At 38.3% G+C, this 24,374-nt stretch overlaps 1 protein-coding gene across 1 annotated transcript in view; it reads left to right on the top strand.

Annotated features, from left to right (window-relative positions):
* SPTA1 (spectrin alpha, erythrocytic 1) overlaps positions 1-24,374 on the top strand; it is a 100,586-nt gene that overhangs the window by 12,288 nt on the left and 63,924 nt on the right. Inside the window, exons 10-18 of the mRNA XM_035279487.3 lie at positions 80-181; positions 2,333-2,470; positions 3,072-3,182; positions 10,217-10,294; positions 10,437-10,592; positions 11,946-12,150; positions 13,813-13,994; positions 17,246-17,489; positions 18,767-18,889. Of these exons, the coding sequence (XP_035135378.3) occupies positions 80-181; positions 2,333-2,470; positions 3,072-3,182; positions 10,217-10,294; positions 10,437-10,592; positions 11,946-12,150; positions 13,813-13,994; positions 17,246-17,489; positions 18,767-18,889 (1,339 nt within the window). The remainder of the gene's footprint in view (positions 1-79; positions 182-2,332; positions 2,471-3,071; positions 3,183-10,216; positions 10,295-10,436; positions 10,593-11,945; positions 12,151-13,812; positions 13,995-17,245; positions 17,490-18,766; positions 18,890-24,374) is intronic.

The following is a 24,374-nucleotide window of genomic DNA, read 5'->3' as shown; positions in this document are numbered from 1 at the left end:
TATGAGGAGGGGGGCAGGTGATTTGGCTGAATGCCCCGTTTCTTGCTGCATTTTGAGACATTTTGATTTGTGGCCACAGCATGAAATTGACTCTTACGATGACCGATTTCAATCTGCTGCTGAGACTGGTCAAGCCCTCCTGGATGCCAGTCATGAAGCCTCGGATGAAGTTCAGGAAAAGGTAATCTAGTTTAACAGAGTTTGCGAAATTCCAATATATATTTAGTTATTACATAATCTCACAATAATATGATAACCTCTGAATGGGAAAAGGATAGAAGTCCTTTAAACACGTTAATAATATGAACCCAACTTTTACACTGCTTCCTTTCATATACAGTTGGCACTTATTATCCATGGGCATCAGTTCCCAGACCTCCCTCAGGTGCCAAAATCAGCAGATGCTCAAGAAATGGCATAATATTTTCACACAACACATGCACATTCTCCTGTACGCTTTAAATCATCTTCAGATCACTTATAATACTTCATACAATGTAAATGCAATGCAAACAATTGTTATACTGTATTGTTTAGGGAAAAATAGCAAAAAAGTCCGTATTTGTTCAGTGCAGATGGAATTTTAAAAAAGTATTTCTTATATCCACGGTTGGTTGAATCTACAGGTGTGGAACCTACAGATGTGGAGATTTAACTGTACTGTTTTGCTAAATTGAGTCCCTTGAAATTTTCAAGATACAATGTGTGCTTCCTCATCTCTGAGCCTTTATGTCATCAATCCTCTAACTTCTACCTAATTTGAAACTTCCATGCCATCTTGCCTTCTGACATATGCCTGGTTTTGTGAACCTTCTCGTACTCATTTCTAGACTGTAAACTCTAGGAGGACTGCACCTTATTCATCTCTGAATCCCCTACTGTGCTTAGCACAGTGCCTGTGGTGGCTGACATCTGTACTTGTTCTTCTTTTCTCTATACAACCTCAGCTTAAGCTGACATTCCTGTATCTGTGATTTTCAAATTTACATCAACTAACAGAAGAGTCTTAAACATCCAGCATTCCACTGAATGAAGGAATCAGTTTTGCCATCATCCAAAGCTCCTACATCACAGGGCTTGATCTCTGCACCCTGACCCAGAATGACTTTGTGCCAGTGGCAGAGTCTGGGCACTCCTTGGAATGACAGTCACAATAAGAGCTTCATGTCTCTTTGCATCTCACTAGATACTAAGCACAGCCTCCAGTGCTGTGCTGTGGATGAGGTTGAGATAACCACGTTTCGAATTCTCCTAGAACTCTGTGGGAACATTATAATATACTTTTTGTTTTTGTTTTGTTTTGCTTTGTTTTTAACAAGGCTCTGCCAAAGAAAGAGCAGAACTCAAAGTCCTTGAAAATTCAGTAACTATGGGATTCTGATAATTTATTATGCTTTTGTTGTTGTTGTTGATGGAGTATCATTGTCTCATCCAGGCTGGAGGGCAGTGGCCAATCACAGCTCGCTACAGCTTCTGCCTCCCAGGTTCAAGTGATTCTCCTCCTCAGACTTTCAAGTAGCTGGGACTACAGGTGCACATCACCACGCCCGGCTAATTTTTGTTGTTGTTGTTTTGTTTGTTTTTGTTGTTTTTGTTATAGAAACAGCGTTTCACCATGTTGGCCAGGCTGGTCTTGAACTCCCAACCTCAAGTGATCCACCCACCTTGGCCTCCAAAAGTGCTGGATTACAGGCTTGAATCACCATGTCCAGCCCTGTTCTGCTTTTTGGTTGGAGATAATAGAGCAGCAGGTGTAATAAGCTGAAAATTATTGGACATATACTTGACCAGAAACAAAGGCTTTTTCATGTGTTTGAGAATGTCTCTTTTCTCTTTCCCTGATGATTTTTATTTGTTTTCAGAATAAAATGCAAACTTCTCAGTGTGATGTTTTATGTGATCTATGAACTTGGATTTCATCAACTGTTTATACTTTTTTAGACACTGCACTTTTCTCTAGCTCACATCACATTATCCAACAATTATTTGTATTTCCTTTGCTTATGGCATTAAGTCCTGATACCCATTCCCTATCGTTTAAATCTGTTTGGTATGATATTTTCCATGATTTCCCATACTTCTACTTCCTGGTTCTCTTAATCAGAATAAGTCTTTTTGCATTTCCTTATACATACAGTGTTTTACCTCTTTCATAGGATGTATCCCATTTTTCTTATAGTAAAATCATTTGCTTAAATGTTGGAATCTTAAAAGTCCATTTCCAGTTTATTTTTGTATCCTTCAAATGGCTTTGCACTTATTACATGCTTAACAAATGTAGAATAAAATAAATTAAATATCTTTCATATACATCATCTCCTTCTTTCCAAAGATGGAAATACTTGCCAATGACTGGGCTGCCCTGCTGGAACTGTGGGACAAGCGTCATCATCAGTATGAGCAGTGCTTGGACTTTCACCTCTTCTACCGAGACAGTGAGCAAGTGGACAGTTGGATGAGCAGACAAGAGGTAATGGGAGGGGTACATCCCATCTCTAGAAGTCATTTCTCTCACCCTTCATTTGCCAGAAAGACTACTGGGAGGCCCCTCACAACCACTCCTGTGAGTCAAAATTTGTCTTGGGAATTAGAGGGTGATTCACAAGGAAAAGAGAAGATGGGCCCTTTCTATAACCCTCCTACAGTTCCCCATCAACAAATGCATATAAAAATGCTTCCATGCCTATCAGAGAGGCTTTAACTACAATTGTAAGCTAAAATAAATATCAAATTGGTAAAGGGTCAGGAAGAGAACACTGAAAAGTCAGGCAGGGTACATTAGAGTGGAGGTGAGTAGGGCACTTGAGGCAGTTTTGAGAGCTCAGAATAATGCCTAGATTCGTTGGGGAATGCCACGTAGACGGACCCAGAAACATAGGTGAGAAAATTGTGTGAGAGTATCAGGAAGGAGGCCTGAAGCTCCTGCTGTTTAAGGTTAATCTCTACCTACTATCATAATCCATGCGAATTCCCACCCTGTTCACTCCTGCCTTAGTCCTTGCTTCAGAGATATGCCAAGAGGAATGTTTCTTACCAGTGACGCACAGCTTAGGTGTGTCTTTATTCTACAGGCTTTCCTGGAAAACGAGGATCTGGGAAACTCGCTGGGCAGTGCGGAAGCCCTTCTTCAGAAGCATGATGACTTTGAGGAAGCCTTTACTGCCCAGGAAGAGAAGATTACAGTAAGAAATGGGCCCTAGTTTGGGCACTGGCTTCCTCTTCGTATACATAACTTTACACAATACCTGTCCCTAGACAGCATTACTCCTATAACTCCCGGATGGAACCTGAGGATTTGCCATAATCAAGTTACAACTCTTCTCTTGTTGTTCATGTGTTTATTTGTGTGTTTTTCAAACTCTTTGATTTAATTTTATAAACATACAGTGTTTATTTAATGACAAAGCCAAAACTTAATACCTATCTTTAGAACAAAAGGGAAAATAGCCAGAAAAAGACTCAACTTTTATCACACAATTCTTATTCTACAAGGCATATTTAGAAGGTTTTTCTAGACGGTGGGCCATTTTTTTTCTAATGAAGAGTATAATTGTGTTTTATATTTTCTTTTTTATTTTATATATATATATATATATATATATAATTGCACTTTGCATTCTGGAGTACATGTACAGAACATGCAGGATTGTTGCGTAGGTATATACATGGCAATGTGGTTTGCTGCCTCCATTCCCATCACCTATATCTGGCATTTCTCCCCTTGTATCCCTCCTCGACCTCCCTACACCCCTGCTGTCCCTCCCCTAGTTCCCACCAAAAGAACCAGTGTGTGATGCTCCCTTCCTAGTGTCCATGTGTCCTTATTGTTCAATACCCACCTATGAGTCAGAACATGCAGTGTTTGATTTTCTGTTCTTGTGTCAGTTTGCTGAGAATGATGGTTTCCAGATTCATCCGTGTCCCTACAAAGGACATGAACTCATCATTTTTTATGGCTGTATAGTATTCCATGGTGTGTATGTGCCACAGTTTCCTTGTCCAATCTATCATCTATAGGCATTTGGGTTGGTTCCAGGTCTTTGCTATGTAAACAGTGCCACAGTGAACATATGTGTGCATGTGTCTTTATAACAGAACTATTTGTAATCCTTTGGATATATACCCAGCAATGGGATTGCTGGGTCAAATGGAATTTCTATTTCTAGGTCCTTGAGGAATCACCACACTTTCTTCCACATTGGTCGAACTAATTTACACTCCCACCAATGGTGTAAAAGTGTTCCTATTTCTCCACATCCTCTCTAGCATCTGTTGTCTCCTGATTTTTTAATGGTCGCCATTCTAACTGGCGTGAGATGGTATCTCAATGTGGTTTTGATTTGCATTTCTCTAATGACCAGTGATGATGAGCACTTTTTCAAATGTTCGTTGGCTTCATATATGTCTCCTTTTGAAAAGCATCTATTCATATCCTTCACCCGGTTTTGAATGAGTTTGTTTGTTCTTTTCTTGTAATTCTGTTTTAGTTCTTTAAAGATTCTGGATATTACCCCTTTGTCAGATGGGTAGATTGCAAATTTTTGTTCCCATTCTCTTGGTTGCCAGTTCACTCTAATGATTGTTTCTTTTGCTGTGCAAAAGCTCTGGAATTTAATTAGATCCCATTTGTCTATTTTGGTTTGGTTGCCAATGCTTTTGGTGTTTTAATCTTGAAGTCCTTGCCTATACCTATGTCCTAAATGGTTTTGCCTAGGTTTTCTTCTAGAGTTTTTCTGGTGTTAGGTCTTACGTTTAAGTCTTTAATCCATCTGGAGTTAATTTTAGTGTTAGGTGTCAGGAAGGGGTCCAGTTTCTGCTTTCCGCATATGCCTAGACTTTTTTTGCATTTTTTATTGCATTTTAGGTTTTGGGGTACATGTGAAGAACATGCAAGATAGTTGCATATGTACACACTTGGCAGTGTGATTTGCTGTCTTCCTCCCCTTCACCTTTATCTGGCATTTCTCCCCATGCTGTCTCTCCCCAACTCCCCACCCGCCGCTGTCCCTCCCCTATTACCGCCAACAGACCCCAGCGTGTAGTGCTTCCCTCCCTGTGTCCATGTGTTCTCAGTGTTCAACACCTGCCTATGAGTGAGAACATGCAGTATTTCATTTTCTATTCTTGTGTCAGTTTGCTGAGAATAATGGTCTCCAGGTTCATCCCTGTCCCTACAAAGGACACGAACTCATCGTTTTTTATGGCTGCATAATATTCCATGGTGGATATGTGCCACATTTTCCCTGTCCAGTCTATCATCGATGGGCATTTGGGTTGGTTCCAGGTCTTTGCTGTTGTAAACAGTGCTGCAATGAACATTCATGTGCATGTGTCCTTATAGCTGAATGATTTATAATCCTTTGGATATATACCCGGTAATGGGATTGCTGGGTCAAATGGAATTTCTATTTCTAGCAATAGAAATAGAAATAGACAGTGAGGAACTGCCACACTGTCTTCCACAAATAGTTGATCTAATTTACACTCCCACAAGCACTGTAAAAATATTCCTATTTCTCCACATCCTCTCCAGCATCTGTTGTCTCCAGATTGTTTAATGATTGCCATTCTAACTGGCGTAAGATGGTATCTCAATGTAGTTTTGATTTGCATCTCTCTAATGACCAGTGATGATGAGCATTTTTTCATATGTTTGTTGGCCTCATGTATGTCTCCTTTTGTAAAGTGTCTGTTCATATCCTTTGCCCACATTTGAATGGGCTTGTTTGTTTTTTTCTTGTAAATCTGTTTGAGTTCTTTGTAAATTCTGGATATCAGCCCTCTGTCAGATGGGTAAACTGCAAAAATTTTTTCCCATTCTGTTGGTTGCTGATTCACTCTAATGACTGTTTCTTTTGCCGTGCAGAAGCTGTGGAGTTTTTTTGGGTCCCATTTGTCTATTTTGGCTTTTGTTGCCCATGCTTTTGGCGTTTTGGTCATGAAGTCCTTGCCTACTCCTATGTCCTGAATGGTTTTGCCTAGATTTTCTTCTAGGATTTTTATGGTGTTAGGTCTTCTGTTTAAGTCTTTAATCCATCTGGAGTTAATTTTAGTGTAAGGTGTCAGTTTCTGCTTTCTGCACATGGCTAGCCAGTTTTCCCAACACCATTTATTAAACAGGGAATCCTTTCCCCATTGCTTGTTGTTGTCAGGTTTGTCAAGGATCATATGTTTGTAGTCATGTTGTGTTGCCTCCGAGGCCTCTGTTCTGTTCCATTGGTCTAGCTAGACTGTTTGTTACGATTTCTGTTCTTTTGCATTTGCCGAAGAGTGATTTACTTCCAATTATATGATCAATTTTAGAGTAGGTATGATGTGGTGCTGAGAAGAATGTATATTCCATGGATTTGGGGTGAAGAGTATTGTAGATGTCTATTAGGTTTGCTTGGTCCAGATCTGAGTTCAAGTCGTGGAAATCCTTGTTAATTTTCTGTCTTGTTGATCTGTCTAATATTGACAATGGAGTGTTAAAGTCTCCCACTATCATCATGTGGGAGTCTAAGTCTCTGTAGGTCATTAGTAACTTGCTTTATATATCTGGGTGCTCCTGTATTGGGTGCATATATATTTAGCATCATTAGCTCTTCTTGATGCATTGATCCTTTTACCATTAAGTAATGCCCTTCTTTGTCTCTTTTGATCTTTGTTTGTGTAATGTCTATTTTATCAGAGACTAGGATTGCAACTCCTGCTTTTTTTTGCTCTCCATTTACTTGGTAAATCTTCCACTATCCCTTGATTTTGAGCCTATGTGTATCTTTGCTCATGAGATGGGTTTCCTGTATATAGCACACCGATGGGTTTTGATTTTTTATCTAATTTGTCAATCTGTGTCTTTTGATTGGGGCATTTAGCCCATTTACATTTAAGGTTAATATTATTATGTGTGAATTTGATCCTGCCATTTTGATGCTATCTGGTTGTTTTGCCCATTAGCTGATACAGTTTCTTCATTGTGTAGAAGATTTTTACCATTTGGCACGTTTTTGGAGTGGCTGGTACTGGTTGTTCCTTTCTATGTTTAGTGCTTCTTTCAGGAGCTCTTGTAAGGCAGGCCTGGTGGTGATGAAATCTCTGAGCAGTTGCTTGTTCATAAAGGATTTTATTTCTTCTTCACTTATGAAGCTTAGTTTGGCTGTATATGAAATCTAGATTGAAAGTTCTTTTCTTTAAGGATGTTGAATATTTGCCCCCGCTCTATTCTGACTTGTTGAGTTTCTGTGGAGAGATCCACTGTGAGTCTGATAGGCTTCCCTTTGTGGGTAACCTGATCTCTCTCTGGCTGCCCTTAGCATTTTTTCCTTCATTTCAACCCTAGTGAATCGAACGATTATGTATCTTGAGGTTGCTTTCCTTGAAGAATATCTTTGTGGTGTTCTCTGTATTTTCTGGACTTGAATATTAGCGTGCCTTGCTAGGTTGGGGAAGTTCTCCTGCAAAATATTCTGAAGAGTGTTTTCCAGCTTGGATTCATTCTCTCCATCACATTCAGGTACACCTATCAAATGTAGATTAGATAATCTACATTTCACATAATATTTCTTGGAGGCTTTGTTCATTTCTTTTTACTCTTTTTTTCTCTAATCTTGCCTTCTTGTTTTATTTCATTGAGTTGATCTTCAATCTCTGATATCCTTTCTTCTGCTTGGTCAATTCAGCTATTGAAACCTGTGTATGCTTCGCGAAGTTCTCGTGTTGTGTTTTTCAGCTCCATCAATTCATTTATATTTTTCTCTAAGCTGTTTATTCTCATTAGCATTTCATCAAACCTTTTTTCAACCTTCTTAGTTTCTTTGCATTGGCTTAGAAGATTGTCTTTTAGCTCAGAGACGTTTGTTATTATCCACTTTCTGAAGTCTGTTTCTGTCAATTCATCAGACTCATTCTCCATCCAGCCTTGTCCCTTTGCTGGTGAGGAGTTGTGATCCTTTGTGGGAGGAGAGGCATTCTGGTTTTGGGTGTTTTCATCCTTTTTGCACTGGTTTCTTCCCATCTCTGTGGATTTATCTACCTGTGGTCTTTGTAGTTGGTGACTTTTGGATGGAGTCTCTGAGTGGCCATACTGTTTGTTGATGATGAAGTTATTTCTTTCTGTTTTTTAGTTTTACTTCTATCAGTCAGGCTCCTCTGTTTTAGGACTGCTGGAGGTCCACTCCAGAACCTGCTTGCTGGGGAAGCTGCAGTGGCTGCAGAACAGTAAGAGTTGCTGCCTGTTTCTTTTTTCTTTGTCCCCGAAGGATACCCGCCAGATTTCAGCCTGAGCTCTCCTGTATGAGGTGTCTCTTTGGATATATGGGGCTTGGGGGCTGCTTGAGGAGACAGTTTGTCCCTTATAGGAGCTCAAGTGCTGAGCTGTGAACTCTCTTGTTCCATTCAGAGCTGCTGGCAGGTACGTTTAATGCTGCTGCAGCAGAACTCATAACCACCTCTTTTTCCCAGGTGCTCTGTTCTGAGAAGGTGGGGCTTTATTTGTAAATTCCTGATGTGCTGCTGCCTTTTTTCAGAGATGCCCTGTACAGCGAGGAGGTAGCCTACTCACAGTCTGCCCGCAGAAGTGTTGCTGAGCTGCCGTGGGCTCTGCCCAGCTGCTGTGTGAACTTCCTTGCGGTTTTGTTTATAGAGGCATAGTTAGAACTGCCTCCACAATGGTGGTCGGCATCAGTAATGGTGGACTGCCTCGGTAGTGGAGGACTGCCTCAGTAATGGCGAACACCCTTCCCCTCACAGAGCTGGACCATCCCAGGTCCAGCTGTGCTTGCTGTGAAACTCTCAATCCAGAGCCTTTCAGATTTCTGGTCTTTGTAGGGGTGGGACTCGCCAAGCCAGATCATTTGGCTTCCTGTTTCAGCCCTTTTTTCCTTTGAATGGGCGACTCTGTCTCCCAGGCATTCCAGGTGCCAGTTGAAATGACCACCCAAATTTGTGGGAGTTTTTGTGCAGAGACCTGCTGCACTGGCTGAAACAGCTATGCTGCAGACTCGTGGTACTTTTCTGCCTGGGAATATCCTGGTCTATGGGCAGTAAAAACTCGTATGGAAATGTGGTGATCACTCACCCTCTGCATTCTCACTGGGAACTGCACTCCAGAGCTGTTCCTATTTGGCCATCTTGGATTCATGTTTTATATTTTCTACAGTGTAAATAAAAATTAATTAATTGTTATTCAATATAGGATCATTATTAGAAATTTTAATTTTTTATTTCTTCCTCTCTAGCAATATCAATACAATTCTCTCTTTCCTAGTAACATCTAGATATCTAAGTGCTGTCTTTGTTTTCCTTTATAGCCTATTTTTCCTTTAGAATATATCTTTATCTTTCTATTTTTCATCAAATGCAACTACAGAGTTTTCCTGTGAACCTTAAATTGCAATGGCCCAGGAAGCTGGTGAATGTAAAGGCAGGACTCAGGGAAGTCAAAGGAAGACCTCATGGGTACAATACATTGTATGTCTCTGGCTGTTTCTAGGATTGTGCTGACTTTAACACCACCCTTGCCACATACACACACATACCATTACCACCACCACCAGAAGCAGCAGCAGCAACAAAAATAACAGGCAAATTCCCAGTCTTCTCACTAATATCAAATCAATATGGTGAAGAAGTGAAAAAGTCCAATTAATATCAAGTCCCTTATTAATTGATATGTTTGTTCTTTCTGTTGAACCTCATTGGTCAAAGCTAACAGTATAAAATAATTTATTGTTTATAAAATGTTGTCATTTATTTTAGATCATTTTTGTATTCAGCACATTCATTCTGAGCTCTAGTAATTTGGGAGATTTCTGGTTAAACATGGGTAAAAAGTTACCTCTGCAATTTCTGACTCTTCTCCCATATAACTGGAGAGAGAGAGAAAGAGAGAAGGAGAGAAGAGATATGAATACATGGATAGATAGATAGATGGCTGTATCATTGGTAGTGCTTCCTTCTGAAGACAAGAATAAACCAATCACCTCATTGTGACATCTGAATTTATTTATTGTAACCTGTATTTAAAAAATATTGTGACACAGAGAAGGTGATTGATATGCCCTGAGGTGTATGTTTTGAAATACAATTTATAACAGAAATCTGAATGAGAACTTACATCTGCTGACCTTAAAACTTCTCCTCCCACATTGCTATGCTTCATCTTCAAATAGCTGCCCACACTGTGTCCACTTACTCAGTAGTCACTGAGGGAACAGTATTCATTTTTTTTTTTTTCCAGACTGTAGACAAGACTGCTACCAAACTGATTGATGATGACCATTATGATTCAGAGAACATTGCTGCTATCCGTGATGGGGTATGTCCAAGGGCCTAGAGCTTCTGAGTGCCTGTGCACGAGAATCAGGAAAAGTGTTGTGGGCATGGTGACCAGGGTGGTCAGTGAATCTCATGTGTTCACACCTGGTTTTGCTGACCATAAGTTTACTCGGTTTCTGCAGCTGTTAGCCCGGCGGGATGCCCTACGTGAAAGGGCTGCCACTAGACGTAGATTGCTAAAGGATTCATTGCTTCTGCAACAACTGTATCAGGACTCAGATGACCTAAAGAACTGGATCAACAAGAAGAAGAAGTTGGCAGATGATGAAGACTACAAGGTATGCAGAGTTTTCAGGAGCTAGATAGACTTATCGGGATTTCATTTTATGGAAGCACAGTCTTGGAGTGAAATAATATTTAGCATTTAGCTGGTGAGGCTTATTTTATAGATGACAAAACAGAAGTTCAGAAAAAGTCAATGACTCCCTGAAGGCTATTTATCCATTTAAATATCAAGGATCTAGATTTTGGTTTTCCTAAGCCCTGATGTTCCTCACCTCTTTCCTGTGGCACAATTTCTTGTGATTCTTAGCCAAATGGAGGAAGGTGGCGAGCGAATGTTCCTTATTGAGCTGCTTGTTGCCCCTTTCTCACATTTTCTGCTCCCCTCTGAATCCCTATAGTAGGTAAATATTGTGTCTAATCCCAACAATACATTTACATTTCTGAAAACTACTAGGAACTCAAAAGTAACCTAATATTTGGTACAATATAAACTTATAAAATTTTGCAGCTCAAGGGAACAACCCCTTATTTTATAAATAAGGAAACCAGGATCTACACTGGGAAGTGAGTTGCCCAAAGTTATCCAGTTATTCAGAAGGTGGTTTAACAAAAAGTTAGAAGCATGAACTCTAGAGCAGATAAACCTGGGCTTGAATTTTTGCTTCAGTTTGTTTGCAGAAATTGCAGAATTATCTCTGAGCCATAGATTCCTCTTCCTTAGGGTTGTACTAACACATATTTTGCACATGAAAATGCTATGTAATGTAAACTATCATGTGTACACATGTATATTTACAGACTTTCACATTTACCATCAGGGCAAGAATTAGGCTTCTGATTTCTAGGCCAGTATCTATTGCAAGTGTTTATTTTCCTGATATAATTTAGTCTTAATTCTATACTTCTGATCCTTTTATCTTGATCCTTATATCTTGATAGAGCTATGAACATCTTATCCTTGCATGTCACTTTGTGAAACTTGTTAATGTGTGTTTGCATTCACTAGATACGTTATAGCTCCAATATATGTTTAACAAACAGATCTGTATATGGGTCAAATGGATGGAAGATTCATGTACTAGCTCAGGAATGGAAAATAATTTTTACCCTTCATGACAGCTCTGATTGTTAGCGCTTGAATGGGGTATCATATTCAAAATGATCTTCAAGCCATATCTAAGCCCAGTGGGAAAAAAAAAAGCCTAACTAGTTTGCCATGTCTGCCACATGTAGAAAGGGGGATTAATTGCATGAGTTTCTCAAATGTTGGACTCAGAAAGTTCTTCCTTTTATTCTCTTATTACTGTAGTTAGATTTCTAGTGAGAAGTAACCTCTTATTCTTAAAATTTCTGTCCCTCATTCTTCAAGTAATGGGTTTGTTTTGTTGTTTTTCATCTTATCTCAGGACACACAGAACTTGAAGAGCAGGGTTCAAAAGCAGCAAGCCTTTGAAGAGGAATTGGCAGATAATGAGATCCTGCTCAAAAACATACAGAAAACTGGCCAAGCGATGATTGATGGTGATCACTATGCCTCTGCCCATGTGGCCACTCGTCTGAGTGAAGTTGACAGCCTCTGGAAGGACTTGCTGGAGGCTACAGCACAGAAAGGTAAAAATCAGAGGTTTTGGTGAAAGGTAATTTTCTAAATTATGAAATCTACTCCATTCATCTTTAGTACTGTGAATTTATCTAGTGGCCTCTATGAGAAGGTCTACTACCCATTTGCTTCCCTGTGTCCTTCTTTTGTTAGTAAAGTTTTAAAAATTCAGCCTGAAATTATAACATTATATATAACACGATTTTATGTTTTCTTCAGGTGTGTAGGGTTTTTTAAGAAATTTTTTTTGGCAGAGGCAGATGCGCTGAAATTACTTTGGGTTTCCTCACTTTTTCCCCACTTTGTTGTTTTTCTTTCCCTTGAACAGATATTCTTGAACCATGAATTTTTGGTATTTTGGTTCTATAAACTAGACAAGATACTATAACCCAGGTTATTACATTAAACATTAAAAGATTGTTAATGTCACATGTGATTATCCTACAACATTTTATTCTTACAGAGTCTGATGTCTTGTTGATTTTTTAAACCTATTTGAACATGTTTAGGTTCAGCTATAAGCTCTTAAAACAATCCCACATGTCTTCTTGGAGAGTTTTTACTTATATTTTACCCCTTACTTTGGAAAATTAATCAAATTTTAGTAATCAACACAAGTAATGAGTTTCCTATCAGTGTGCCCCTTGTTATAAATATCACCTTTTTTTTTTTTTTTTTTTTTTTTTTTGAAACAGAGTCTTGCTCTGTTGCCAGGCACCAGGCTGGAGTGCAGTGGCACAATCTCGGCTCACTGCAACCTCCGCCTCCTGGGTTCAAGCAATTCTCCTGCCGCAGCTTCCTGAGTAGCTGGGATTACAGGCACGTGCCACCATGCCTAGCTAATTTTTGTATTTTTAGTAGAGAAGGGGTTTCACCATGTTGACCAGGATGGTCTCGATCTCTTGACCTTGTGATCCGCCTGCCTCGGCCTCCCAAAGTGCTGGGATTACAGGCGAATATCATCTTTAAACATGACTTTTCCCTGATTACAGAAGAAATATATCATACTGATTTTTTTTTGATAACATCCTTATCTTTGGTTTAGAAAAAGAAACTCCAGCTTGGCTATGACAATATCTCACTGCTGCTCTTCACCATCAGGAGACACAGCAATTGCTTTGCAGAAATAATTCAAATAATTGCTATAAAATCATAGTACAGAATGAATTTGAGCAAAGACATTTTCTAGAAGATAAAATTGTGGGGAACAGTTGGTGATAAAAGATAGGCACAAAGAGGGGAAAATTAAAGTTCAGTAAAATAACTTTATAAAAAGAAACTTATAAATTTCAAACGGAACCAACTTCATTATCCTTCTCCTAGAAAATAGAGTGTTTGGATCTGAATTTTCCTGAAAAAGAGGTCCGGATAGAGAGTAAAAATCTCAAAAGTAAACACCCAAGATGGTTAAAATCTGACACTGTAGAACTATACCTTATCAGGCAATAAAACTTCTTATTTATTTTTGCTTTGAGAACATTACTATATTCAGAAACAAATATTATCAGAATTCGACAAATTAAGATGACTTTTTGTGAGACACGAGGCAGTTATATTTTCCTCTTTGCAATATTAAAATATTATATTGATCTTTAAATTGGAGGAAGGTATATTATAGTGTAAAGAGGAATAGTTATGGTACCTAATGTTTTCCACCTGATGTCTTCTCCCAGGGACCCAGTTGTATGAGGCCAATCAGCAGCTGCAATTTGAAAATAATGCAGAAGATTTGCAGCGCTGGCTAGAGGAGGTGGAGTGGCAAGTCACCTCTGAGGATTATGGGAAAGGCCTGGCCGATGTGCAGAATCGACTCAGGAAACATGGCCTCCTGGAGTCAGCTGTCGCTGCTCGTCAGGTTTGCTGTTAGCTCTTTGACCAGTTATAAGCAATGGTTGTACATGTCCTGAGCACACTCATAATAAGTAATTATTATTATTCAGAGAGCAAAAGAGTGAAGCACCAAGGGTAAAAACTCAAAATTGTTAGTAAACTGCCTTTTCCCCAGATTCCCTCCAGTCTAGCCAGGGGTGCTGAGTGCTCAGTGTCTTTGATCAGAACCTCATGGTTGATGCAAGGCTCCATCGACTTTCTAAATATAAACTGTTCTCTCAATCTAGAAATCTGGGTTGTATGTACATTATTATGGGTTACTGGTTGTGTGATCTTTGATAGGTCTTTTCGCTTTTTGCCTCTTAGTGTCCTCACTAGCCTCATCTGTAAAATAAGGGCTTGGGATAAAGTTGTTTTTTCCTGTTCAGGTATTCTGTGATTCAAAGAGTAAAAATATTTTAAATTCTACCTTTTTTTTTTTTTTAAATAAAGACAACTGAAATCTATGGAAGTAAAGTGACTTTCCCAATGTCACAGCGAAAATTAACAACAGAGCCAGGACTATAATAAACAGATGTCTGGTTGCTAGTTTCAGAGATATTTCCTCCAACATCATACCAGACTATTATTTAAAATGAATTTATTCCCAAACTTCCTAGATCGTGGATAATCTATGGTTTTGGAGAATTCAGTGGAAATCCACTTCCAACCAACCCAATTTCTCATCCCAGGAATCCTAACTTGTATTTAAAGATTATTCCACCATTCCCTAGAAGATCACACTAACCTGCCTTTCAAAAATACACTTTCATGATGCCTACTCTATGGTCACTCTGAGTTAAATGGATATCACAGAAGAATCTACAGAAAATAGGAAAAAAAGTCATTTGTATCCCTTTAGAGATGGCTCAATGGGGCTTTAAATAAAGTAAAATGACTGTAGTAGTAAAATCATACAAATATAACTTTGAAATCTATCAGGAGAACAGAGTTTCAAAGGATGGAGGGGTACAATTTGTTTAATTTTTTGTTTAAAAGCAAACAAAAAAGGACATCTTGAAGAAGATAAACTGTATGGGTAAGAATTTAAGAAACAGGAGTGTGTCACACCATTTGGGAAAGTTAGGGTGGCTGATTACCAGGAATTTGAACCCCTAGTGGAGGTAGAGGCACAGAAATAATGCTTGTGAGGGAAATTTTAGGTATAGAATGTTGAAGTTGAAAAAGATCTTCAATATTCTCTAGCCCAACACTTTCATTATATAGTTGAAGAAACTAAGATCAAAACAGGTAAAAGACCTTTCCCGAGATCAAACAGCAATGGACTGGCAGGCAAGGATATGAGCCAGATATCCTCTCTCCCTCATCAGGTGCATCTTGCACTACATTAGACCTTTTCAAAGAGTACAGTGGACCCATAGTGATGATGATAATGATTATGTTTGAAAATCCTTCTATTATGTTCTGATTTATAAAAACGTCCTAAGAAATGAGAACAGTTGGCTACTGAAGGATCTTAATTTTATTTCCTTATAATTTCTCTAATTAAAAAAATTATTTTACTTTAAGTTCTGGGATACATGTGCAGAATGTGTAGGTTTGTTACGTAGGATACATGTACCACGGTGATGGTTTTAAGCCCTGCATTCATTAGGTATTTGTCCTAATTCTCTTCCTCCCCTCCCCCTAGCCCTTGACAGGCCCCGATGTGTGATATTCCCCTCCCTGTGTCCATGTGTTCTCATTGTTCAACTCCCACTTATGAGTGAGAACACATGGACACATGAGGTGTTGGTTTTCTGTTCCTGTGTTAGTTTGCTGAGAATGATGGCTTCCAGCTTCATCCATGTCCCTGCAAAGGACATGAATTCATTCTTTTTTTATAGCTGAATAATATTTCATGGTGTATATGTGCCACATTTTCTTTGTCCAGTCTATCATGGATGGGCATTTGGGTTGGTTCCAAGTCTCTGCTATTGTAAATAGTGCTGCAATAAATATATGTGTGCATGTGTCTTTATAGTAGAATGATTTATAATCCTTTGAGTATATACCCAGTAATGGGATTTCTGGGTCAAATGGTATTTCTGGTTCTAGATCCTTGAGGAATTGCCACACTGTCTTCCATAATGGTTGAACTAATTTACCCTCCCACCAGCAGTGTAAAAGTGTAAGGCCTCTAATTTTTTATGGAAAACTGAGTATGTGTTTTAAGAAGTTACCAGCAGTCAGTGTTTTTAAACTTCTCTCCAAATGGAGGAGCCGTAGATAAAATCCTTTATAGATTGAGCACTGAATGGCAAAATAGCAAAAATAAAACCAAATGCCTGATGTTTCTCGGTCTCTTGAAGAACATTTTAAAAATTATACTTTAAATTCTGGGCTACATGTGCAGAATGCGCAGGTGTGTTACTTAGTTATACATATGCCATGGTGGTTTGCTGCACCCATCAACCCGTCGTCTAGGTTTAAGCCCCACATGAATTAGGTGTTTGTCCTAATGCTCTCCCTCCTTGCTTATGTGCCACTCTCATACGCAACAAACACATGAGAAAAACGAGCAGATAAAAATCCTGGGTACTGTGTTTCTGCCAGGCCAGGTATAGTTTACCTCACTAATAAAAATTTGATGTGACGTACCTATGAAATCTATTTTATAATATAGATATACAACTAAAATTTTATTTCTAGGGAGAGCCTTCAAAATCCTGTTTCTGTATCTCTCCTTTCTCAGATATGTCTCAAAGGAGGACAGATATCTGGTGGCATGGCCTTGCTTTAAATTTCTTTTTCTGGGCTTCTGACATTTGTTTATAACATCATATTTCATCTCATAGGTATTGTTTCTGCTATGCAACAAATTTAAGCCTGAGGAGTTTGCCATGTATTTGCAGTTACAGCTCTTTTTAAAGAGAGAGAAATAATATAGAAGGTGAACTGAGATAGAAAAACACTTCAGCTTTTTCTCTTGGGACCCAATTTATCAATACTCTTAAACAATCAAACTCGGCAGTTCTAATTTTTCTGATTCCCTTGAAGCATTCTATAAATATTTTGATGTTTCTAAAACATGTTCTGAGAACTACTTTCCTACAAAGAGCCTCACCTGATGTAGTGGTCCTCAATGTAGCAATCTATCCAACTGATTTAATTAGAGATGATAACACAGTGTGTACGGGAAATGATTTTTCCCTGTCCCCTTTCCCACCATGCCAAACTCCTATCACTTCCTACTAAATGATGGGATTCTTGACATTCGTTCTATTTCTCCCTTAGGATCAGGTGGATACCCTCACAGAGCTGGCTGCATATTTTCAAGAAATAGGCCATCCTGATTCTAAGGACATACGGGCAAGGCAAGAGTCCTTGGTATCCCGATGTGAAGCTCTGAAAGAGCCACTGGCTACCCGGAAGAAGAAGCTCTTTGACTTACTTCAACTACAGCTGATTTGTAGAGACACAGAGGATGAGGAGGCCTGGATCCAAGAGACTGAACCCTCAGCTGCTTCCACCTACCTTGGTTAGTACAGCCTGAGCAGGCTGAGACATTAGGAAAGGACCAGGGTCTATAGATTGAGAGATCTGGGGTACAGCAGTGGGATTGCAGAAAGCTTGCTGTTAGCTGTTTCTTCTCAGACTCATGAAAATATGTCCAGTCCTTCATAAAAAGATGTCTTTAAATTTTACTAAAAAATATACCTCCAAAAACTGAACATGATCAATGCCATGAATTTAGGGCCTCTGGGAAGAGCTAGAGTGCTCAGTATTTGGTTGCTTGCTCTAAAACTGAAGTTACTCTGAAGGTCTTTGAGCAGTCATGGTTAATGTCTGAGATACTAGGTGTTTGTGTGTAGGTTGTAGCTGGCTGTGAGCTATTTATTCTGACAAGAACAGGGGTGACGTAGCAGATAAAGCACATATTGTTCTTTCCTTCAGAAGTTGCTCGTTCACCAGTGTCAAAGCCAGTACATTTATACTGAGGTACAGAAAAAGGTGTACCCACATACAGTGCAGGTTGGTGTGCATATTTTGGAAAAAATCTATGAAAGGCTGGACAATTATGACAATGGAAGGGTTAGTCTGGGAAAACTTTATTGAAGGAAAACGTCTGAGGCTTATTGGAAAGGCACAGAAAGTTTCTGGAGAGATGTTTTGAACGGGAAGTAGTAAGAAAGAAAGTTTAGAGGGCAAAGAGATAAAGCACGGTTAAGAGGCAGGGAGGATGGAGCAGACAGCAGGATTAGGGGATCTTATAAGATGGAAATTCACAGTAAGTAGTATTTATTGTTTGCTTGTTAATGGTAGGCAATCAGTAAGGCATTTTTTGTAAGTTATTTCTAATGATCATGGATAGGTCTTCAAACCAGTTACACTGTGCCTTTTTCATGATGAGAAGACTTATGCATAGAGGATTTAAAATCTTTCTGAAGTCCATAGAAATTAGCAAGTAGAAGTTCCTTCCTTATACATCACAATATGCTGAAAGACAATTGTGTGCAAATACTGGACATTTGAACTAAGAAGTTCCTTGCCTTCCTACCTATCTTTCAACAAAAATAGTCATGTTTTCATTATCTGTTATATAACAATGAACTGAAATTTATGAATAAAAAGAAGCCAGAGAAAAAGCAAAGATAAGTAAAGTGGATTCAGACAGATGACATAAATTTAAAGAATCTTACTCAATGGTTAGAACTCAAAGGAAGAATCTGTGTGTCCAAGAGTTCTAAAAAAGCGAGGTCTGCTACTTCCATACACCAGGATGACCCCAAACTTTGAAATTTCTTTCCTCTACAGGAAAGGACCTGATTGCCTCCAAAAATCTTCTGAATAGGCACCAAGTCATCCTGGAGAACATTGCCAGCCATGAACCACGCATTCAAGCGATAACAGAAAGGGGGGAAAAAATGATAGAGGAAGGTAGGTATGATTGAGATTCAGTTGGCCAAAACATCACCAGGCCATACCTCTGGCAAGAAGTTTGCACTATCTTAGGGCTTCAAGGTAATTTAAAAATATCTCACCCATTTTCCCACTTAATTCTCTTTTAGCATTTCTGACAAATGGGCATATGGCTTTGTTTGTATATTCCAATAATAGGAATATTCCAATCCTGTGATTCACTATGTTTTGTAAAACAATATTAAAGAAAAATGTCTTTACCCTAATCATTAACATGCTTCTTTGTAGAAATTCAGAATTCAGAATCTAATTTACAAAGCCCTGTGAATTAAATCAGGTCTCTTTTCCATGTTGGAGCTTCCAGATCTGTGAAGGCAGATCTTAGCTATGCAATGTCTAACTATTTTATAGTAAACTGTTCCATTTCTTCAGCTTCTCACTTTGTATAGTTTTAGTGCCTCTGTTCATTCTTTTCATTCAATTAAGAAATTCCTGGTGCTTAAGTATGATGTTCAGTTCTGAACATCATAAGGCTAGGTATGGTGTAAACAATGCAGATTACATTGGGATTTTTCCTCTGTTGATTGAAGAATCAATTGATGCAACCAATATCTGGTTTTCAAAAGTATAGGTTAAAATTCAGTTTCATGAGCAAAACTGCAGATCCCAACCCAGTAATTCAAACCAACAAATGTTTACTTGGAAGATCTATGTTGCTATAGAAATTTGCCTATTTTTAAAATCTTCAACTATAGTTGTGGATTTTGTCTTCTTCTTTTTTCAGTTCTGTCAGTTTTTGTTTTATATATGTTGAAGCTCTGTTATTATGTGCATATACATGTAGGATAGTTATATCTTTTTGATGAAGTTAAATCTTCACATGATAAAATATCAGTCTTTTTCACTGGCTAAATTCTTTATTCTGAAGTCTACCCACTTTGACTTTAATAAAAGCCACATGAGCTATCTTTTAATTAGTTTTTGCATGGTGCATATTTCTCCACCCTTTTGCTTATACTCTGTTTCTTATATTTCAAGTCGTATTCTTGTGAATAGCATATAATCAGGACTTGTTTTTAGTATATTCAATTTGGTACTTTTTCTTTTTAAATTGTGATATTTAGACAATTTACACTTAGTGCAATTATCAGTATAGTTTATTTTAAATCTGGCATGTTGCTATATGTTTTTCCTTTTATCTATCACTTTATGTTTCCTTTAGATCAATTTTGTATTTACTGGGATTCCATCTTATCTTGAAATTGGCCTATTAGCTACATTTGCTGTTTTGTGTCTGTCTGTGTGTGTGTTTATTACAGTGCAATGATTTTGGCATTGTCATTTGGAGTCCTTTTGGGGCCTTTGACACACTTTTAGTGGGTTCACAATGTTAAAATATTTTCATAATAGTGCTAAGACTATTATTTTTCTTTTAAAGACTTATTCTTTCATAAGCATAGAGTGGAGTTTTCCAGAGCCTACACTGTTCTGTCTAATGGAGTATATACTTGTACATTCTTTTCTTTCAAAACTTCTTGTTTTAATAGCAAAGACTTGGAACCAACCCAAATGCCCATAGATGATAGACCTGACAGGGAAAATGTGGCACATGGAATACTATGCAGCCATAAAAAACGATGAGTTTGTGTCCTTTGTAGGGACATTGATGAACCTGGAAAACATCATTCTCAGCAAAATGACACAAGAACAGAAAATCAAATACTGCGTGTTCTCACTCATAGGCGGGTGTTGAACAATGAGAACACATGGACACAGGGAGGGGAGCATCACACACTGGGGTCTGTTGGGGGAACTAGGGGAGGGAGAGTGGAGGTGGGGAGTTGGGGAGGGATAACATGGGGAGGAATGCCAGAAATAGGTGATGGGGAGTGAGGCAGCAAACCACATTGCCATATGTGTACCTATGCAACAATTTTGCATGTTCTTCACATGTACCCCAAAACCTAAAACACAATAAAATATATATTAAAAAATAATAATAATAAAGAAAACATTGTAAAAATCAACCTTGTAGAAATAAATAAAAAAACTTGTTTTGATTTCTGATATGGGAATTATTAATGAGTCTAACTATATAAGCAAAAGATTTTTTACATCCTCAATAATTTTTAAAATTGTAAAGGAATCCCAAAAGCAAAATTTTGAGAGCCACTATTCCAGGAATTAAAATATAGATTTTAAATCTATCATAGTCTAACTTCAAGTAGTATTATGCATTTCATGTTTAATATAAGATTCTTAAATACATACTTCCATTTGTTTTCACCCTCATGCTTAAGGAGGTTTTGGGCTGAGACGATGGGGTCTTCTAAATATATAATCATGTCATCTGCAAATAGGGACAATTTGACTTCTTCTTTTCCTAATTGAATGGCCTTTATTTCTTTTCCTTGCCTAATTGCTCTCGCTAGAATTTCCAATACTATATGGAATAGGAGTGGTGAGAGAGGGCATCCTTGTCTAGTGCCCGTTTTAAAAGGGAATGCTTCTAGTTTTTGCCTATTCAGTATGATATTGACTGTGGGTTTATCACAAATAGCTTTTATTATTTTCAGATATGTTCCATCGATAAGTAGTCTATTGAGAGTTTTTACCCTAAAGGGCTGTTAAATTTTGTCAATGGCCTTCTCTGTATCTATTGAGATAATCATGTGGTTTTTTCCTTTGGTTCTGTTTATGTGGTGGATTACGTTAATAGACTTGCGTATGTTGAACCAGCCTTGCATCCCCGGGATGAAGCCTACTTGATCATGATGGATAAGCTTTTTGAAGTGCCGTTGCAATCGGTTTGCCAGTATTTTATTGAAGATTTTTGCATCAATGTTCATCATGGATATTGGCTTGTAGTTTTCTTTTTTAGTTGTGTCTCTGCCAGGTTTTCATATCAGGATGATGTTGGTCTCATAGAAAGAGTTAGGGAGGGTTCCCTCTTATTGTATTGTTTGGAATAGTTTCAACAGGAATGGTACCAGCTCCTCTTCATATGTCTGGTAGAATTCAGCTGTGAACCTGTCTGGACCTGGACATTTTTGATTGGTAGGCTATTAATTGCTGCCTTGACTTCAGACCTTGTTATTGGTCTATTCAGGGTTTCAACTTCTTCCTGGCTTAGTCTTGGGAGTGTGCAAGCATCCAGGAATTTATCCATTTCTTCCAGATTTACTGGTTTATGTGCTTAGAGTTGTTTGTAGTAATCTCTGATGGTAGTTCGTATTTCTCAGGCATCTGTGGTGATCTCCCATTTATTGTTTTTTATTGCATCTATTCGATTTTTCTCTCTGTTCTTTTCTATTAGTCTGGCTAGCAGTCTATTTTGTTGATCTTTTCAAAAAACCAGCTCCTGGATTTATGATTTTTTGAAGGGTTTTTTTGTGTCTCTAACTCCTTCAGTTCTGCTCTGATGTTAGTTATTTCTTGTCTTCTGCTAGCTTTTGAGTTTTTTTTTTTTTATCTCGCTCCTCTAGCTCTTTTAATGTTGATGATAGAGTGTTTATGTTAGATCTTTAACTGTTTCTCATGTGGGCATTTATTGCTATAAATTTCCCTCTAGACATTGCTTTAAATATGTCCTATAGGATCTGGTACGTTGTGCCTTCATTCTCATTGGTTTTGAAGAACATTTTTATTTCTTCCTTTGTTTCAATGCTTATCCATTCATCATTCGAGAGTAAGTTGTTCAGTTTCCATGTGATTGTGTGGTTTTGAGTGCTTTTCTTAATCCTGAGTTCTAATTTGATTGTGCTGTGGTCTGAGACAGTGTTTGTTTTGATTTCTGTTCTTTTGTGTTTGCTGAGGAGTGATTTACTTTCAATTGTGTGGTCAGTTTTGGAGTAAATGCAATGTGGTGCTGAGAAGAATGTGTATTCTGTGGATTTGGGGTGGAGTGTCCTGTAAGTGTCTATTAGGTCTGCTTGGTCCATATCTGCACTGAAGTCCTGAATATCCTTGTTGACTTTCTGTCTCATTGATCTGTCCAATATTGTCAGTGGAGTGTTAAAGTGTCCTATTATTATTGTGTGGGAGTTTGTAGGTTATTAAGTTGTAGGTTATTAAGAACTTGCTTTATGTATCTGGGTGCTCCTGCATTGGGTACATATATATTTAGGTTAGTTAGCTCTTCTTGTTGCATTGATCCTTTTACTATTATGTAATGCCCTTCTTTGTCTCTTTTGATCTTTGTTGGTTTAAAGTCCATTTTTTCAGAGACTAAAATTGCTACCCCTGCTTTTTTTTTTGCTCTTCATTTGCTTAGTAAATCTTCTTCCATCCTTTGAGTCTCTGTGAGTTTTTGGATGTGAGATGGTCTCCTGAATACAGCGAACCAATGGGTCTCGACTTTTTATCCAGCTTGCCAGTCTGTGTCTTGTGATTGGGGTGTTAGGCCATTTACATTCAACATTAATATTGTTACATTTGAATTTGATCCTGTCATTTTGTTACTGGCTGGTTGTTTTGCCTGTTAGTTAATGTGGTTTCTTCATTGTGTCGTTACCATTACCATTTGGTACATTTTTTGCAGTGGCTGGTACTGGTTGTTCCTTTCCCTGTTTAGTGCTTCCTTCAGTAGCTCTTATAAGGCAGGTCTTGTAGTGACAAAATCTCTCAGCAATTACTTCTCTGTAAAGGATTTTATTTCTCCTTCACTTATGAAGCTTAGTTTGGCCAGATACTAAATTCTAGGTTGAAAGTTCTTTTCTTTATGGATGTTGAATATTGGCCCCCACTCTCTTCTGGCTTGTAGGGTTTCTAATGAGAGATACTCTGTGAGTCTGATGGCCTTTCCTTTCTGGGTGACTTGACCTTTCTCTCTGGCTGCCCTTAGCATTTTTTCCTTCATTTCAACCCTAGTGAATCTGACAATTATGTGCCTTGGAGTTGCTCTTCTTGAAGAATATCTTTGTGGTGTTCTCTGTATTTCCTGGACTTGAATGTAGGCCTGCCTTTTTAGGTTGGAAAAGTTCTCTTGGATAATATCTTGAAGAGTGTTTTCCAACTTGGGTTCATTCTCCCCGTCACATTCAGGTATGCCAATTAAGCGTAGATTAGGTCTTTTAACATAATCCCGTAGTTCTTGGGGGCTTTGTTCATTTTCTTTCACTCTTTTTTCTCTAATCTTGCCTTCTCATTTTATTTCATGGATTTGATCTATCTCTGATATCCTTTCTTCTGCTTGATCTATTTATTTGGCTGTTGACACTTGTGTATGCCTGGTGAAGTTCTCGTGCTGTATTTTTCAGCTCCATCAAGTCGTTTATATTCTTCTCTAAGCTGATCATTCTAGTTAGCATTTCATCTAACCTTTTTTCAAGGTTCTTAGTTTCTTTGAATTGGGTTAGAAGACGGTCTTTTAGCTCAGAGAAGTTTGTTATTACCCATCTTCTGAAGCCTACTTCTGTCAATTCATCAAATTCATTCTTTGTCTTTTTTTGTTCCCTTGATGGTGAGGAGTTGTGATCCCTGGGAGGAGAAAGGGTGTTCTGTT

The sequence above is a fragment of the Callithrix jacchus genome, chromosome 18 (genome assembly GCF_049354715.1).
Source record: "Callithrix jacchus isolate 240 chromosome 18, calJac240_pri, whole genome shotgun sequence".
Taxonomy (NCBI): domain Eukaryota; kingdom Metazoa; phylum Chordata; class Mammalia; order Primates; family Cebidae; genus Callithrix; species Callithrix jacchus.
This window is presented reverse-complemented; position numbering and strand designations above follow the sequence as displayed.